This window comes from Aedes aegypti, chromosome 3, assembly GCF_002204515.2.
Source record: "Aedes aegypti strain LVP_AGWG chromosome 3, AaegL5.0 Primary Assembly, whole genome shotgun sequence".
NCBI lineage: Eukaryota > Metazoa > Arthropoda > Insecta > Diptera > Culicidae > Aedes > Aedes aegypti.
Window position 1 is genome coordinate 349041738 of NC_035109.1, and position 19334 is coordinate 349061071.

The 19334-nt window shown below is 38.3% G+C and overlaps 1 protein-coding gene across 1 annotated transcript in view; it reads left to right on the top strand.

The window, feature by feature from the left end:
* The window catches only part of LOC5578097 (transcription factor collier), a 217966-nt gene that overhangs the window by 46867 nt on the left and 151765 nt on the right, over positions 1 to 19334 (top strand). Inside the window, exon 6 of the mRNA XM_021850883.1 lies at positions 5862 to 5917. Within this exon, the coding sequence (XP_021706575.1) occupies positions 5862 to 5917 (56 nt within the window). The remainder of the gene's footprint in view (positions 1 to 5861; positions 5918 to 19334) is intronic.

Below are 19334 nucleotides of genomic sequence, written 5' to 3' on the forward strand. Positions count from 1 at the left end.
ATAAGGCCAAAAGGGTCATTAGGCCATGCAAAAGTCTAATAGGAATTGACTGCAATAAGGCCAAACATGTGATTACGGCGCTCGGCGCGGATAGATCTTTAGTTTGTCAGAGAACACAGCGTAACAAAAATGACATGTTTGCGTGTCTCAAGAACCAAATTATGTGTCTCTAGTAGATTTGGGGCTGCTGAATCTGATGCCGTTCTCAGAAATATTCCAGCACGTCACAATTTTTAGCTACAGGTCGCCAAAGTTGTAAAAAACACTGCTTTTATTAATGTTTACATGAAATTTAAAGTACAATTTATCATACTTTTTTGTAATCTAAACCACCAAACATGCAAAATAGAACTTGAACTTTCATTTCAGACATAATTTGATTGAAATTGCGCGATTAAATTTCGATTAAACCGATTTTTTCAACATGCTTGCAGTCTCCATACAAAATTCTTCGTTTCTTCTATATGGCAAAATACAACAATTCTCTAAACCATCGAAAAATAACTTTTCCGTATCGAAAATAATACAAACTTTGATGATAAGTATTGTTATACACATAAAGTTTCAATGCAGTGGCAAATTAAGCCAATATATTACCTTACAAGCTGGGAAACTTGCATGCAAGTTGGCTGAAATAGTCATTTTTTGCATTTTCAACAGTCAATATCTCAAAAACTGGACGTGCTATGATATTTCTGAAAACGGTTATGGATTCAGCAACCCTTAATTAAGTGAATAGCGGTATTTTGGTGCTGGAGACAAAAACGTGTTCCGCAGTGGAATAGATTGTTTCAAGGAAAGCCGTTAGGTTAAGAGAATCAGCCATGTAATTAGTAGATCTGTCCACTTTTTTTTAGAAAGCTCTATGATTTTCAAGCCTACTTACGTATCTTGGCTGGAAAATTTCAGCTGGATTTAATAGAGATTAATCGCATTTACGATATCGAATCAGTTTTTTGTTTTGTACCATTTACATTTTTTCAAGAGATGTCTATATATTTTCAATATTGCTGTATACAATCATTGTATGTTTAGTTTGAATCAGGCCCAGTTTTGAATACATATACATTTTGGCTTCAATTCCTAAAACTTTGAATTAAAGGAATACAACATTGGGGTTTGCTAAAAAAAATCCTGATAATTACATAAAAATTTCAACTGTAAATGATAGTCTTACAACAACATTGAATGAAGCATAGATAGATTCCAGATTTATTATTACACTCCAGCCTCAGGAATCTTCCCGAGTAACTCTGGCCACTTTTAGAAACTAGATATATATACACCACCAAATTTTCCTCTATCTCTACCAGCGACCATGTACTTCGTTTTGGTAGAATTAATGAATTAATGATCAGGACAATCCTCGTTGTCTCCGTCTTCAGAGGTACGAATGCCTCTTCCACTGCCCTGCGATCGATTCAATTAAGGTCAATATCGTCCGCAAAGTCAAGGAGCATGTGCGACCATATGATGAAAGCCAAATAAGTTTCGCCAGAAAACCATGTTCAGGCATTATCTGCCACAGCTCATTTCTTTATACTGAATCGTACGCCGCTTTCAAATCAATAAACAGATTTAACTAGGATCATTCGCAAGGTCTGTTGTCGAGCGGCCCTCACGAAAACCAGCATGATATTCACCGACGAAGAACTCCTCGAGCGGTCTCAGTTTTTTAAACAGGATGCGCGATAGTATTTTGTACGCCGAATTTGTAATTGGCACACTACAGCATGTGCCTTTTCTTGTAGATTGGGCTTATAAGGCCATCGATGCAGCCGATTGGCATTTCTTCGTCCACTCATACCTACGACCGGGATTTCGTCCTTCCCAGCAGCCTTACAGTTCTTCAGCTCACTGATTGCTTTTTTAGCCTCTCCTATGGTCGGTGGGTCCACAGATTGATCGTCATCATCTATGTTCATCCTGTTCCTCGCTACATTTCCATTTTTGCCGTTTAACAACTGCTGAAAGTACTACTGGTAGCCATCGCCGTTTATCGCTCAACAAATTCCTTTCTCGATCATTGCACATGGTGGGCACTGGTACGGTACTGTGCCGCGCGCCATCGACCGTTGCCAAAAATCTCCACATATCGTTCCTGTTCATGCTATCCTGAGCTTCAGTTACCATACTTTCTACGTGCTGCCTTTTCTTTCTGCGGTGGTTTCACTTTTCTTCAGCATACGGCTTCTGGCGACATTCTTCATGTCTGTCACTCTCTGGCTCTCTCCATCGAACCAGTCGTTTTGTCTTCGTCGTTGACCAGTGCCAATCTTTCCCGATATGTGCATTTGCGTCACCGATGACTATCCTGGCATTTTGTTTTGGGCTCTCTCTGTAGGCCTTATCAAGGCTCTCATAGAACTCATCCTTCATGTCATCGGGCTTATCGTTCGTTGGCGCATATATATGCTGATCAGGCTGTAGTTGAAAAACTTGCCCTTCATGCTCAACATACAGATTCGGTCGCTCACCGGTTTCGCAGGAATAACTCGTTTCATCTGCATCCCAATCACTATAAATCCAACTCCACGTTCTGCTCTGTTACCGCCGCTGTAGAAGATGTGGTACTTGAATGAAATATAGGCGATGGGATCCACCGCTCGGAACTCACGTTCTCCGGTTTTAGCCCTGCGTATTTCCTGGATAGCTACCGATATTCCGCAGTTCATGAGGCAGGAGCCCCACAAACGTGGGTTCATTTAAAGTTCTCACGTTCCAAGATCCGATTTTCCAATTGTTGTCCTTTATACGTTCTGTTGCCGTAAAATCAATCCGTTTGCTCTACTTTTTCCTTTCTTGGTTGGTCTTCGATAAGCCGCCTAATCAGGGTTGCGCACGTTACAGCATTGGCTCTTTGTTCTTTACATGATGACCACGGTCATAGCCATCACAACCATCCACCTTTATCAGGGATTTGGAACTGTAGCTCTGGTTCTCAATAGTTTCAAGTTCTTTCAGACATGCTACTATGGGGAGCCGTTATGCGCTAGCTTCCCCTACATATGCGATTTTTCTCTTCACTTGCTTTGATCGTGCTTCGAAATCAAATTAGAACAAATTCTGCAATACATATCCATAAACATAAAACTGTATGTAGAATGAGTGCGCTCAAAATTTCAATTTAATTAATTTAATTTAATTTAATCTGTTTTTCAACACGCTTACAACCAATTATACTGCAGTTCTATGCATATTTATCTTACAGTCACTAAGGTTTAAAAAGAACGTGCAACAAGTGGGCGTAGACCAATTTTATTCAAATCTTTTGTAATATTTTTACTAACAAAATGTTACATGCATGTAAATGCAAATTAAAACAATGTTGATTACAAGTTGCATATAAGTGTAATATTGTCGCAGTGTTCTTGAACAATGAAGAACAATTTGAAAATTGCTATTATTGAACTTCATCGATTTAATTTTTTCTCTCATCAAAATACACGATTACGGTTCATAATTCATAAAAATGTTATGAAACTTATAAGTCAATCAATGTTATGAAAAATAAAAAAAAGGCGTGTTTATTTACCAAAACTTATTGATCTGACGTTTGTATGTGCCAAAACATGATATTAGAGCATATTAGAATAAAAATTCAAAATTTACCTGAATTTCCATTTTATTATTACTTGTTGATAAATTTTGATGGAAGGTGAAAAAACAAGATTTTGAAATTGGTTCCGGCCTCATTTAACAAAAAAAAATATAACGAGGTAAATTTTCGGAATATTCGGAATGATTTTGTAAAATAACTGGTTTAATTGCAACAGACTGCAACTGTTATGGAGATGAGTTTCCAATCGATAGGGGTACGTTTACGTTATATTATTTTATTTTTACCACTAAGACTATTGTGATATATCCCAGTAGAAAGGTTCAAAAAATCGTTTTTGCTCCACACCGCTCATTCGATTCTAGATAAAATTCTGAGTGTCTTCCCTAAATTTGAGCTCATTTGAATGAAAATTGAGACTGCACAAGTCCTTTAAAGTTTATATGGGAATTACTATGGGAAAAGCAAGCAATTCATTCAATCGGTCATAGTGTTTTCCCATGTACTCTTGGGGATTAGAGCTACGTTGATACTGTGAGATACATTCATCAGCTACAACTTTGCCGAAGACCGTAAATCGGACGCCCCGGTAATTAGTTATTGATTATTGAATGAGTTGTAAAACTTTGGCTATAATTACTGGGCTGTTCTGCAGGCATCACTTGATATATGCAGTAAAACATAGTAGCCATTATTTGTGCGTGCTTTCTCAAGTGCAGCAATGTTGTCTGTTCAGAAGTTAAATGAGCACTGCCAAAGAATTTGTGACTGGATATAAATCAATAACTAATTACTGAGGCGTCCGATTTAAAAACGATCTTTGGCAAAGTTGTAGCTGATGAATGTATCTCACAGTATCAACGTAGCTCTAACCCCCAAGAGCACATGGGAAAACACTATGACCGATTGAATGAATTGCTTGCTTTTCCCATAGTAATTCCCATATAAACTTTGAAGGGCTTGTGCAGTCTCAATTTTCATCCAAATGAGCTCAAATTTTGGGAGGACACTCAGAATTTGATCTAGAATCGAATGAGCGGTGTGGAGCAAAAACGACGCAAAAAAAATGTATGCAATTTATGATTGGTACACATTTTGGATAATCTAGGCCATCCAATCTATTCTGAAGCTTTCAAAATTTATAGTTCAGGGCTTGTTTGACCTCAACATAAAACTAAGATTTTCGAATTTTTGTGTTAATCTTGGTCATACAAAGTGCTCCAGAGTTGTGATCTACTATGTCTACAAGATCTACCGAAATGGTTACATCAATATATAATGAAAATTATATTTTTCTGTGCTCATAACATATAAACACGAATTTAATGGCTGTCGATTCGGTTATGCATCGTTTAGCTAAGAACTTTGAAACCAATCAGAGTTGTCGATTGCCGAATTATGGTTCTTGTTAGTTCTTATTGGAAATGGTCTCAGTTCTACTTCAGGGCACTCATGGGTCTGTTGAACTATGAAAAACACAGGAGCCTTCTAACCGTGGACCAACGACTGATATCTACACTAAAGAAATCATCGGATTACTGGCACAACTCTGGATGCATGATATCAAGAATTTCAATAGAATTTATTTAGGTTTTATAATGGAATCCGTAAAGAACTCACAAAGAATCCTGGAATAGGTTCGTGGTTATATGAAAACTGGGAATATTACGGAAATTGTGAAAAAATATCTAGCAACTTTTTTGATCACACAAACATTGGCAATTGTAATCACCCTAACACACCGTACCAGAGGCAGCCCGGTTTTCTTTTGTTTATGGTTGGGCTTTTCTTCATCGCTGCGACGGCAAAGGGAGCATTAGACAAATAAGATTTTGGGGACGGTACAACTCCCAAAGTCCCACAAGGGGCACTTGCCATCGCCATCGTCGTCGTCGTAGCTCATACTTTCACTTTTCCGACCGACGACGCACCCGGTTACCGTATACGTATAATGTCCAAGCTTTAGAAACTCATGGACACCGACGCACCACCAAGAGAGAAGGCTAACTTTTTTATCTTCTTAATTTATCCAATTAAAATTAAGTGTTTTGATTGTTTGCTTCCTTGTGAGGCTGAGACAAAGACCGAAGCCGCCAGGCTGGCCAACCGGAATCTCGACCCTCCACCATACAAAGTCTGCATATGATTTTCAATTATTTATCGCACGTGTTAAATCTTGTTCCGACCGGCAAGCGTTCGAGCAATAAACCTAATAGTTTATTTTATTGAATTTGAAACCATCAGCCGGATAAATGGCAATTTTAAAATTTTCTTACCGGGTTTCTTTTTGCTCTGTTTGCAGGAGCTCGCCAGGAGCAGGATATCTTCGTGCGGCTCATCGATTCGGTAACGAAACAGGTAAGTCTAGTCATAGTTGAACAGGAAGTGGCTCGAACAGCGAGATATTTGTGGACGACGATAAAACTGTCAGCGCGGTCTTCGGTGGTCCAGGAGTTCTTCTGGTCTTTGGAAGTAACAACGATGGACTAATAATGGCTGGTGAACCGGAGAGAGTGACATGCTATGGCTTGCCTGCCTCTTTCAATGCCAATAACATATGGGGTGTGAATAATTGAGCGTTGCGCTCCCCCTGATCGTTACGGACAAGTTGCAGTAAAATAACTGGTTAAATTGCAACAGACTGCAACTGTAATAAAGATGAGTTTCCAATCGATAGGGGTACGTTTAGCAATTGGAGGTTCAAAAATGCATTGAGCATTTCTTTATATTATTTTATTTTTACCACTGAGACTATTGTGGTATATTCCAGAGAATCAGAAGACGCAAAAAAAATTTTTGCAATTTGTGATCACTTTGATTAACATTTTTCAAGAAAAAATAAAAGTCTTTAAATCCAAACTATCTCTCAGCACTCACTTCGTTTCTCTAATTGTTACTTATTAGTAGGGACAATTGAAACTCACGATTTCGCGGATGCCGCGAATTCCGCGAAAATTAGGAAATCCCGCGAATTGCCGCGAAATAAGCTAAACCTGATTAATTTATATGAAAATTGCAGTGAATTCCAATTGTTAGTCCATAATAAAGAAGAACATCTTTTAGAAGTCTATGATCTACCAAATATTTTAAAATAATTTTGTATTGAATCTGTCCTTCCCATAGTAGCTTCAGAGCTCCATTGATTTTCGATGAACTTGAGACAAACCGAAACAGATGGATTCAATAGTGAACCGTTTCAACAGTAACACTTTTGATCAACCAATTTATAATTAACAGCAACTATTGAACTAGTTTCGTAAGACTTAGGCCATTTGCCACATATTTTGTTCAAGCCCTTTCTATAAAACAATTTTTTTTCGTATAGAAAAAAATGGTTCAAGGCATGGGAAAGAAAGGATTAACTTGGGAGTCCTTGTTCCATTTTAAATAGTAAACACTCTATAATTAAACTTGGCATTATTGTTTGTGAAATTTATATTTTAAATTTGAATAAAATACCACTAAATTTATATATTTATAACATGTTTTCACTAAAAACATGCGTAATTTCAAAAATTTTGCCGCGAATTTCCGTTGTCCCTAATTATTAGCGTTGAATTCCTAATCAGAAATGTGTTTCATCTTGAAACTACTAAACGCACTCTTGTCTTCTCGTTTCAAATGGACATCCCAATGAGAAATAGGGTTAACTCTTTTTCGGCTGCAGTATCCCGTAGACTGCTGCATTCGACATTACAGCAACCAGTTCACCTTCTTCGTCTTCAATATTTAATGAACTTCTAACTCCTAGTCCATAAACTTTTCCGATCAGCTTAATTATTTACACTTGCCTAAGCTCGTCCAGTCTCCCCCGCCTCGCCAAACACCACCACAAAAGTGCACATGTACAAATCCACGGCTGGGTATCGATGTCTCCCCCTTCGATTCCAAATGCAATGGCCAAAACGTTTCGTAGCATAGACTATGCAGTGTTTGTCTTTTCGCCGTCCGTCGAAATCGAATCGTTCAGTAATAAATCCGTGATTCGATCGGATTCGGACAATGTGGCCATAAAAATTAACAACTTCACTACCGCTTTGGTCCGGCTTTTCGGTTGATATCGTCTTTTTCGTGTTTACCGCGCTGGTCAGAACTTTGACCTGTTCAGAATACATGAGTGGAAGAGAAATACACTCGTTCAGAATTTATCTCCGTACAGTCGACATATTTGTCTAGATGTGGTAGCGACAAACCCTCATCCCTTCGGCTTTTATAACTATCAAAGTGCTAGTTGTATCAGCACCAGAAGTAACATAATCAATTAAGCATTTTCCCCTTTTATCCGCAGTACAGGCCTATGTGCAGTACAATTTGACATTTCTTCCCTATGCTTCCAGAGCTTCCAGGTTCTTCGAGTTCGTTAGCGACGCTACAGCACCACCATAATTCATTTGCAACACCCTGTTTTAAATTTGACATTTCACTTTCGCCTTTTTCTCCCCGACCCAACAACGTTACATTTCGACATGGGCCGAAAAACAAACCATATGGCAGTGTTGGCAGCGACGGGTTGTTCGTTTGTTAGAGAATGTGGCTGCGACAACTGTTAGGAAGAGTCCCTGACTGCATTGTCGCTAAACAAGTGAATCAAATCAAAAATTAACGCCTCATTTGATTTCCAATTCGTTACCGGGGACAAATGCCTTGCCTCGGCTAGATGGGTTTCCTGTCGGCTAACGAGAGCCATCTCAGGGAAGGGAGGGTTGACGGCAACAATGCTTGTTTTGATTGGAATGCAATTCATCGCACTCCTCCTCTGTGTATGGAAGTTCATTATTCGCGATTTATGATGCGACAAGTGGCGAAACTTGCAACGAATTTGATGAAGTACCTGCACATCAGTTTTGGGTCATATGGCGTAAAAATTATGTGATGATTACCGAATGCTGTTAAAAGGATGGCTGGTGACAATCCTGGGAAATGATGTTCTTACAAAATCAGAGAACTCTTAATTGTTAAACAATATCTGTGAACAACAGTTAAGATTTTAACACTTTTTTCAAGGAAAAATATCTTAATATATGAGTGAACAACTATTAATGAATAGGTATTTCAGACAACTAGGGTTATATTCCTTTTTAATTATCATTTATCGGTTTTACGGCTGCATCCGGATGGATGTTTAAACAATTACCGTATAACTCAACATTATACATACTTTGCAATTTGATAAAATGGACAAACTGATGTGAAATTTGCGAAAAAGTTACACATCTTCTCGGTGAGAATCGAACTCACGGCTCCCTGTTCACTAGATAGAGCGCGTTACCCCTACACCACGAGAGGACTAATGGACGCAGAAGATAACCTGAATTCGATTTCAACTCAATACTTTTTTTCGCAAAGCGCACCTCTTTCGAAAAAATAAGATGCCCATCCAAACACAAAGTTTTCTACTGTATATGCAATGCCTAGCCGAGAGACTTACTACTACTCTACACTACACTACACTACCCGCCAACGACGTGCTGGACGAAATTTGTATAGTGTGGGCTCCCAATGGGTCGCGACGTTATCAAACGATCAATTATGAGTCCATTGCTCGATAACTACTCGATGATACTTATCATTTATCGGTTTTACGGCTAGCCAGCCTGTTGTTCATCCTTTTTGGTTGGAATTTTTTTCGACTTCCTAGCACTTAGACTATCTTCGTGCTTGCCACACTAAATACGAATGCAAAAATGGTCAATAGGTCATTAGGTAAATGACTGTTGAAGTGCTCATAAAAAAAAGTAACAGGCTCTCTTCCAGTTGGGACGTAACGCAAGAAAGAAGAAGAATCATTAACTTGACGTTTGTGTTTGGACAAACCTGAAATTCACAGGCATAATAATATTAAATAAATTAAATAGTATGGAAAGTTTTTGGAATCGTTTTGATGGGCTTCGATTCTACGATGCCACAGTCATGCACTGTGTTATATTAAATAAATTTCAAGGTTTTAAGTTCTACATACGTAAAAAGTAACATAGTGGACGATTATATATGTAGTACATGCTCTTAGTAATATATCGAAGTTTGTTTCATACAATCTAAATAAAGTGGGAAAAATAAAATGTGGACAGTCTGGGTCATCCAAAAACTTTCTGAAATATAGGTCTTCAAATCTACATGCATAGTTTTTACATATTGATGAGTTCAAATTTGTTACAAACTCATAAATGTTTGAAAGATTTAACTTCGAGTACTAATGATAACAACAGAAGTTTTAAGATATCCAAGAGCTTTCCAAAGGCTAGGCCTTAAGATCTACAAGATCTACCAGCGTAATGACTGATTGTGTGTACACGTCCAGTAGATTTATATTATCAAGCTGGATGAATTGATGAGTTTTACGAGTGCTATTCTTGACCAGTGAATCACACTGAAACTTCGTTTTACGAAGTAATTTCAAACGTAAGTTCAATTCACGTAACTTTTTTTCATGAAATTCTTCAATTGAGTAAGGACGGTCCCATAGAAAATAATTTATTGGAATGATAATTTTCACTGAAATAATGTGATAAGCTTTGACATTAAGCTTTATTGTTAAGTTTTGCACATGTTTAGCTTATAAAATAATGATTCATGTTCATTCAACTCGAGTCTAGTACACGACACTGAAGAAGGCCTTACAGTTGAGGTCGAAATACGCGTATCTGTCAAAGGATACAAACTCTAGTGGAATTAAATGGTAAAGTACTAAATTCGGTTTTTTCATCTACTTATAGGTATTCTACTAAACAGCTCGAAGATTTATTATCTGGAATATTGTTTACATATACACTCCCGTGCAAAAGTTTGGGTTCACCCCCTCAAAAACATACAAAAGTGTTCTGTCCATATCTCTGTGATTACACGTCCAATTGAAACTCTTTAAGCCGCATTCAAAAGGCAAAGAGTTATTCTTACTTCGTATGTATTTTTCCAAAAACATTTTTTGAATTTTGTATACTAAATTTTTACTTAAAGTTGTGACATTTTTCAAAAAACACACTGAAAAATCATATTTAATTTCCTCAGCATTGGGTCAACCAAAATTTTAAATCAAAGTGTCATTAGAATCGTAATCTTATATTCTTTGAAGAGACCCCACGAAATTTTGGCGGAAAAATCTGGAAAGTATTCAAAATCAATGAAACAGTAAGTCAAGTCATCGTGCAAAAGTTTGGGTTCACCCGTCAGTATGGTGTATAGTGCAAAAGTTTGGGTTCACCTGAGCAAATTAGATATGATTTTTCAGTGTGTTTTTTGAAAAATGTCACAACTTCAAGTAAAAATTTAGTATACAAAGTTCAAAGAATGTTTTTGGAGAAATACATACGAAGTAAGAATAACTCTTTGCGTTTCGAATGCGACTTAGAGAGTTTCAATTGGACGTGTAATCACAGAGATATGGACAGAACACTTTTGCATGTTTTTTATGGGGTGAACCCAAACTTATGCACGGGAGTGTATAGGGTATCAATAGTGGAGGTACTAAGCACGATTGAACTTCATTTAACTACCTAAATTCATACCTCCACTATTGGTACACTTTTCCTTTAGTTGCGGTATATTTTTAATTTGTGTTCCTACAGTTGCGGTATCCGATGTTTTCTTATGGGATCCTCCACTATAGGAACACTTTACCGCAACTATTGGTACAAGTAAGAAAAGGTTTAGCAATTTTAATGCTATTTCATCAGTTTCAAAGCAATTTAAACTCTCTTTTCAACTATTCCGTGCGTCAACGAACCAATACGTCGATGGGCAGTGTCGGTTCTGTAGCTAATGTAATAAAATCAGTGAAAACGGCACTGCCGCAACTATAGGAACACCCACAACTAAGCGAACACTTACCCTGCAAGCGTGATCTATGGAACATTGAAAATCTTTGCGTATGCAAAGAATTCAAGCCTACATGTTGTTTTGATTGTATTTGTATTGTCGAGTTCAACTCAAAAGATGTTCTGCCTCCAAGTACTTCCTGGAATGAAGGTTTTCATGTCAACATAGATAGGGTAGATGTACCAATAGTGGAGGTACTAATCACAATTGAACTTTATTTAACCGCCTAAATTTAAGAAGCGCAATTAATGTGCATCTTAATGTTGTAACGGGAAGTAACGACCATTGACTTAATGAGAAAAATGATTCCATCGTAGTAACCCACGGCATGTCAGTGAAAAATAATACCTCCACTATTGGTACACTGTTCCTTTAGTTGCGATATATTTTTAATTTGTGTTCCTATAGTTGCGGTATCCGTTGTTTTCTTATGGGATCCTCCACTATAGGAACACTTTACCGCAACTATTGGTTCAAGTAAGGAAGGTGTTAGCAATTTAAGTGAAATTTCATCAGTTTTAAAGCAATTTGAACGCACTTTTCAACTAATCCGTGTATCAACAAGCCAATACGTCGATTGGAAGTGTCGGTTCTGTGGCTAATGCAATAAAATCAGTGAAAATGGCACTAGCGCAACTATAGGAACACCCACAACTAAGGGAACACTTACCCTAATATGTGACGTGTTGATAATATATGACTACAGTACATGCTCATATTATACGAGCTGAGTAAATTTTATGAAAGCTAGGTATAATTTGTAACCAAACATTTTCGTGAACATTATGGGTCATCTACAAACTTCTTGGGGGATCAAGAACATGTGTATGAAACAGTACGATTGTACCCCGTTTGACATAAGGTCATTTGGCATAATGTCGTTTGGCATAACGGTCGTTGGGCATAATGGCTGTTTGGCACAATGTGTGATTTAAAATAAGCAAATTCAAACACAATATCTTATAAATAGTTGTTGATTTTTCCTGCACCTTTGAAAATTGCCAAACTGATGTTTCCTTAAATTTGAGTTTTTAAAGCTTTTTACCGAGATTGGACCACCAAGCGCACATAGAAGAAAAAATCTGGCTTTCAGCAGACTAGTGCACAAGGCAGTGCAAATGCAGAACGCAAATAAGGTTATGTATACATCGCAATGTTTTAATTTAACCCGTATAGGCCTGAGTGAAAGCAAAAATACTAAAACCCTCATCGCTCAGTGAATTCTTAACGGATTCAAATGATTTTTTGTCAGTATACTGGCACACATATCTAGTTTTTAGAAATGGACAGAGAAACTCGTAAATATTCCTGTGGCCGGAGTTATTCCGGTGGGTGACTGGGTCAAGTCGGGTTCCTCTGCCCACTTCTAGAATCTAGATATGTATGCCAGTATACTGACAAAAAATCATTAGAATCCATTAGGGATTCGCTTAGCGATGAGGGTTTTAGAATTTTTGCATTCACTCAGGCCTAAACGGGTTAAGGCCGCACGGGACGTCATCATAATCACCCTATCCATTTCAAGAAGCAAATCCCAAGAATCACTTCATATATCGATGCGAAAATGTATCTTTATGATTCTATATATGTAGTGCACAACCCAATACATTTTCAGCTTAATCGGTTCACCAAAACTCGAGATTTGCTTCCACAAAGTTTTGATGATAATTGTTAGATTGAGACGAGAGATAGGGAAAATAACATGGTCTCCCGTGTCACCTTAAACAAACTGGAAAAAAAAATCTTATGAACAGTCACTTAAAAAAATAATGAATAGAGTTTTAATACATAAAATCAACAGTGGTTGCCAAGAAAGCAGGTTCACGAACAGGTTTTCAATGATTATTAAAAAGCATAACTTAATAAAAGTACATAACTATGATGAAGACAAACTTGGTAAAAGAAGAGATAATTCATATGCATAGTTTAGATGCAACATTATGCAAATAATAGCCTTCAAATCAAAATACTTTTTTTTATTCAAAATGTTCAAAGTTTTTAAAAGTAAATATTTCTGACATAATTCTCTAATAATCAAACATAATGTTTAATTTTGGAAGCGTTAACTAAAAGAACTGCCTAGTTTCGAAAGAAGAGATAATTTGTAATTGAAATAATCATTTTTCAAGAATATCTCTAAACAAGACCCAGTGTTTGTAAAAAATACATGTGTATTAAAATATTAACAGTATTTACGAAAGAATAGCAGGGTGATCAAAGTATTTTGGACAGACCGTTACGCATATAGAATGTGGCCATTTACGGCAAAATTTAATGGAAGTGGCCAAATTATATACGCGTAACACACTGTCCAAAATACATAAAACACCCTAAAAATTGTTCGGAGTAACTGTTCAATTTCTCTTTATTTATTTTTCGTATTGCTGATAAGTTTGACAGATTGATGTATTCGTTTGTCATTATAGCTTAAAAAAAAAGTTTAAAAGAAGGTAAAATTTGTAATATCTATAATTGTTGTTACTTCATATTTCGAAAGAACAACCAATATTTGAAAGAAGGGTAAGCTTGTGAAAAATATGCTTTAGGTATAAAATTCAGTGATAAAATTTATTCCTATAGCGCAACTCATAAGGGCCCAGATAGCCGTGGCGGTAAACGCGCAGCTATTCAGCAAGACCAAGCTGATGGTCGTGGGTTCGAATCCCACGGGTCGAGGATCTTTTCGGGTTGGAAATTTTCTCGACTTCCCAGGGCATAGAGTATTATCGTACCTGCCACATGATATACACATGCAAATATGGTCATTGGCATAGTAAGCTCTCAGTTACTAACTGTGGAAGTGCTCATAAGAACACTGAGAAGCAGGCTCTGTCCCATTGGGGACGTAACGCCAGAAAGAAGAAGAACTCATAAGAATGATTTATATTTGAAAGGTGAGCAGTCTCTGGGTAAACTAATAGAATATTATTTGCAATATTTTCACCAAAAGACCGTTACGCCAAATGACTTTATGCCAAATGACCATTATGCCAATCAATTTTATGCAATACTTCGTTTACTAATATAAATAGTTAGAGGCCTTCGCAATATCATAGAACTATCTATGGATAATTTGTTACGCTTGTAGATCTTAAGACTTATATTCGATAGAGATCTTGTAAGACCAAGAACAACCGCACAAATTAATACAATACACCGTTTACTCACATGAATGGTCAAGGATCTTTGGAGTATTTGAAAATCAAGTTTAGATTACTTATTACTTATTATCCCTAGACATATATTCACTGAAGTCCTTGGACGACCAAAACTTCCGTACAAACCAATACAATATTCCGATGACTTAAGGTGAAGATGAATCGAAGCCAAAGTTCAAATTTTCAAGAGCACGGATCTGGAGAACCAAACATCCGATTGAGCTGAAAACTTAATCGATTGGTCACTAGCTGGTGGTGACCAATCGATTAGATTTTCAGCTCAAACGGATGTTTGGTTCTCCAGATCCGTGCTCTTAAAAATTTGAACTTTGGCTTCGATTCATCTTCACCTTAAATGACAATAACCGGAAGTTCAGGTCTGTACGTGTCTTTCAACCGGAAATAAGTGCTCCCTAGTCACCTTTTTTACATCTTTGGCAACGAAACAAATATTTAACGATAGGCTTTAGCCATATTTAGACTTTAAGTAACGGAATAATGCAATAATACATCATTTGGATTATTTTCTTGCATGGGGCGAAAGTCGGAACCAGGTTTTGGAATTACTTTCCGGGTAGGAGCCGAGGCCAACGAAAAAATGTAAATTTGACCTGAACACGACTACTTTAACGTCATGGAATCATTTTAGAAACCCAATGTAAGACACCAATTCTCTATATGTTCAATTTTAACATGGGTTTTAGGGTCATTTCCGGTGAACCAGGAAACAAACATGAATAAAGCTCAAAAACTAGGCATGCGACTGCTCAAACTCCATGAAATAACCTCAGCGTTGCTGTAAGGGCAAGCTTCTCGCATGTATTAATACTTCAGCTAGATAACCAGACAATGAGCAGATTTTGAGGTCCCTTCCGGTGGACCATGAGCCTTAAGACAAACGACCTGGTGTAGTGGTTAGAACACTCGCCTCTCACGCCGAGGACCTGGGATCGAATCTCATCCCCGACATAGTCACTTATGACGTAAAAAGTTATAGTGACGACTTCCTTCGGAAGGGAAGTAAAGCCGTTGGTCCCGAGATGAACTAGCCCAGGGCTAAAAATCTCGTTAATAAAGTCAAACCAAACCAACCAACAAACTTAATAATAACTAGGCATGCGACTACTCAAAATTTATGAAATAATCTCAGCAGACTTTTTGTCCAGATGGCCTGGCAAAGACGGGATTCTGAGGTCACTTCCGGTAAATCAGGAACAAACATAAATAATACGTAAAACTATACATGGTACCGCACGAACTTTTTGCCTGAAATGGCACTTCGGCCAGATGACCAGACAATGACCGGATTATGAAGAAGCGGCTTCGATAACATGTTTCTTGCATGTATCGATACTTCGGATACTCAAACTTCATAAAATGACCGGATTCTGAAGTCACTTTCGGTGAACCAGGAGACATAAAAACATACTGCAACTTTGAGGTTATTTCATGAAGATTTAGCAGTCGCATGCCTAGTTATGAGCTTCATCCATGGTTGTCTTCCGGTTCATCGGAATTGACTTCAGAATCCAGACATTGCCTGGAAATCTGGCCGAAGTGTCCATGCTCTTGCAGCAACCTCTTTTGTTCTTAGAAATCAAAATTTCTTGAAATATTACCGATGAATTTCTTACGAACAAACTCCAAAAGATAAAACACTACATGTTTTACACACTAAACCAGTGGTGGAAAAGTTTGCATCACGATGCAGCTCACGAGTGTATAACAACGCATAACAAACATCACAGACTCAGGAACTGGCTAGGTGTGAGTAACTCCGCACTCGTCTCCTCCGTAATTTAAAGTTTCCATGTATTAGGATCCTAACAGTAAGGATTTGTCTTACTAATATGTTCATGTTTTAAATACATGAAAAATGTTCTTTTCTTCTGAACAAAATCCAACAATCGCTCAACGACTTCATTTCTCATGCCATTTGCGCTGATCGCTGCCCAAAAGTGCAGTGTCAAATTACATTATGAGTTTGTCGTTCCGACACGCGTCATCCCTCTTGCATAAGAATATCATATTTGCAAATCTTCCTTCCGACAAAGGACACACAAGTTCATTTATCGTAAATGCAAAACAAACAACGGTGACAGAATCACAAAGCCGGTCACCCACTGCCCGTTACTCGCCTACACAGACAGCAGCAAGGAGCAATTACAACTGCTCATTCGAGCGGGATTCCAATCCTGATCTGGCATAAATTTCCCAGCCCCCGTCGATCCGATTAGTGATATTTAAATGATTATTTCCTGTCGTGTGTGAGTAAGGGAAGGCGGAGTAATATGCGCCCTCTAAGGGAAAACGTAATTTCAACTGTGAATTTAATCGAAAAGCTATTCTAATTTGTTTTACAGGGAAGTCGAATAAATAAGCTCGCAATTACTAAAAAACAGTCAATGAATTGTGGCAACAAAATCTAAGAAATTAAATTGATGACATTCTGGGTAATGAGATTGGGGTACTTTGTAAGAATCTCTAATATTGTTGATGTGAAAATTGGGAAATGTTTTTCCATGACAGGCGTAAAAATTGATAGGTAGAGATATATGAAATGATAAAGTTTGACTAAAATACCTTTTTTCTTGGAGATATCAGTGGCGCGATTTATCCCGACGGTGCATTTCACACCTTGTTCTCCTACAATTGCCGATACTGCTGCTACTGCGCGCTCCTGTAGCAGAGTATCGAATCCGGGCGCAACGCCCCCTTATTTGTCCGAAAGCACTTCGAGTAGGTGCGCACCTCCCCTGCCCCCGTAAGGCAATTGTGTAAATTTTAATCATTCTTCTTCGGCGGTTGCTGATTATCGATGCCACGCGTCTAGGCGACCACGTGCCGCACCCGCCGCCGCCAAAGACGTACAGCGAGGTTGAGGAGTGAGCTAACCACGTGTTGGTCCGATATGACGAGGGGTGAGCTTTACGTCGTTCGTCGGTAAATAAATACAATTAATAATTTTGATTTCTTTATTTTTCCGGGAAACCCGATACGTATTTATTGTCAGGAAGGAAGGAAGGAAGCTATTTTAGGGCAATTGGATTCGGTTTTTGCACCCAGGGTTTATGTTTACAACACTGTCAAACGGTAGTTTTATTTGTTGTAGGTTATTTGGACGGACGGAGAGATTCGGTCGAGCGGAAAGCCCGCAAGTGAAAAAATGTGCGAGCAAACGAACGGTGAATAATACACATGTTCACATTCTGCCACCATCATCAAAACTGGTGCGCGCCATGAATAACTGATAAAATGCTCAACTTGCATGTCAATGTTTATAAACAAAAACATTGTAATCCAGCGAATGTCGGCGACACAAAGTCACAAAAAGAGTGACACCGAAAGGCCAGCTCCATTTATGCCGATTACAGTATAGGCCGTCCGGAGTCCAGGCGTCCGCTCCGTTTAGTCCATAAATAAAATTTCATGAATTATTTGTTGTTGCACGCTCTACGATCGTCCAAGTCCAACTCGGAATCGTTCTTTTTTACCTTACACGCCGGAAAAGCCACCCCTACGCGGAGATTTTGCCAGGAGGAGCACTCTTTTTTGTTCCTCTCCCAAACGACAAAGCAAAGCCCAGATTCATTCAATCAATCTAATTGTAGGGCAAAATGGTCCAAAATGCCACTTTAAGGATTTGTGTCGTTTTCTTGTAATAAGATCCACATTTGAAGGCCATTCGAAGTCTTAACAGTAACTTTACAATAATTGCTAGCTACCACAATGGACACATTTCCCAAATGTGAGTTTTGTTACGGTTTTAAATCGTGTCGAAAAGTTGATTAAAAAATGGGGGTGGTTCAAAATGACCAAATGGGTGGGGTAAAATGCCATTTAGTATGGAGTTCGAAGAGTTAGCAACCATGCTTCCCCATTAGTTTGCTCTGTGGCATGGAAACGCTTAGTGGTTAATAAAGTCAACGGAAAACCTTAATATTTAGGCAAAAAAGTGAAAAGTGTTGAATATCACCGGGAAATTAAGTAAAAATCTATGAGTTTATGTCCATGGATTGTAGCAGCACTTCTTGGGTAAACGTATTTGAACGCCGTTTGGCAAATTATACAGATTGAAACGTTCTAGGAATGATTCAATGAGTCGGGCCATTTTACCCCATCAGTGCGTATTGGGCCATCTTCCCCTAAGCCTCTTCGCATTCGATGGGGGGCCCAGCGTGGCAACAGATCCTGCGAGGACTCCGGCAGCAGTGATCTACTACTGGCTGGTTGCTTGCATCACGGAGTGGTGGAAGGCCTTCAGTTTCCACCACGCTTTTCCGATGCAGCAGCACTTGCCGGATTGGGTGGAAGTTGCTATGCTCGCGAAACGAAGCCATTGCTGGCCCGCTGATCCCAAGAGACGGATTTGAAATGTAAACAAAAACGCCGATTCCGTTCGCATCGGAATCCAGTGGGCTGCAAGCTCAGTGTGAAATTTTTAACACACGTATGGAGATGGGACAAGCGAGGAAAACGAGGACTCCATGAAAGCTTTTTTTTTTGTCTGAGGGGCACACTTCTATAAACGCTTTGTTTTTAGATTATTTTTTTCCGCTGGTATCCTTCAGCGATTTGTGAAGAGGCTGATAATTTGTGTCAATTTGTTTATGGATTGTGATTTTTCACTCGCAAATCATTTAACGCCATAAACATTATGATATGGACTCTGCTCCATTATCCAGAATGCCAGGACCTCGCATTCCATTTCCTCGAATTGAACATTACCCCGACTGATGTTACCCCGAATATGGGATTCAACTTCAAGGCATTCGGGTTAATGGCATTCGGGGTTATGCAAAAGA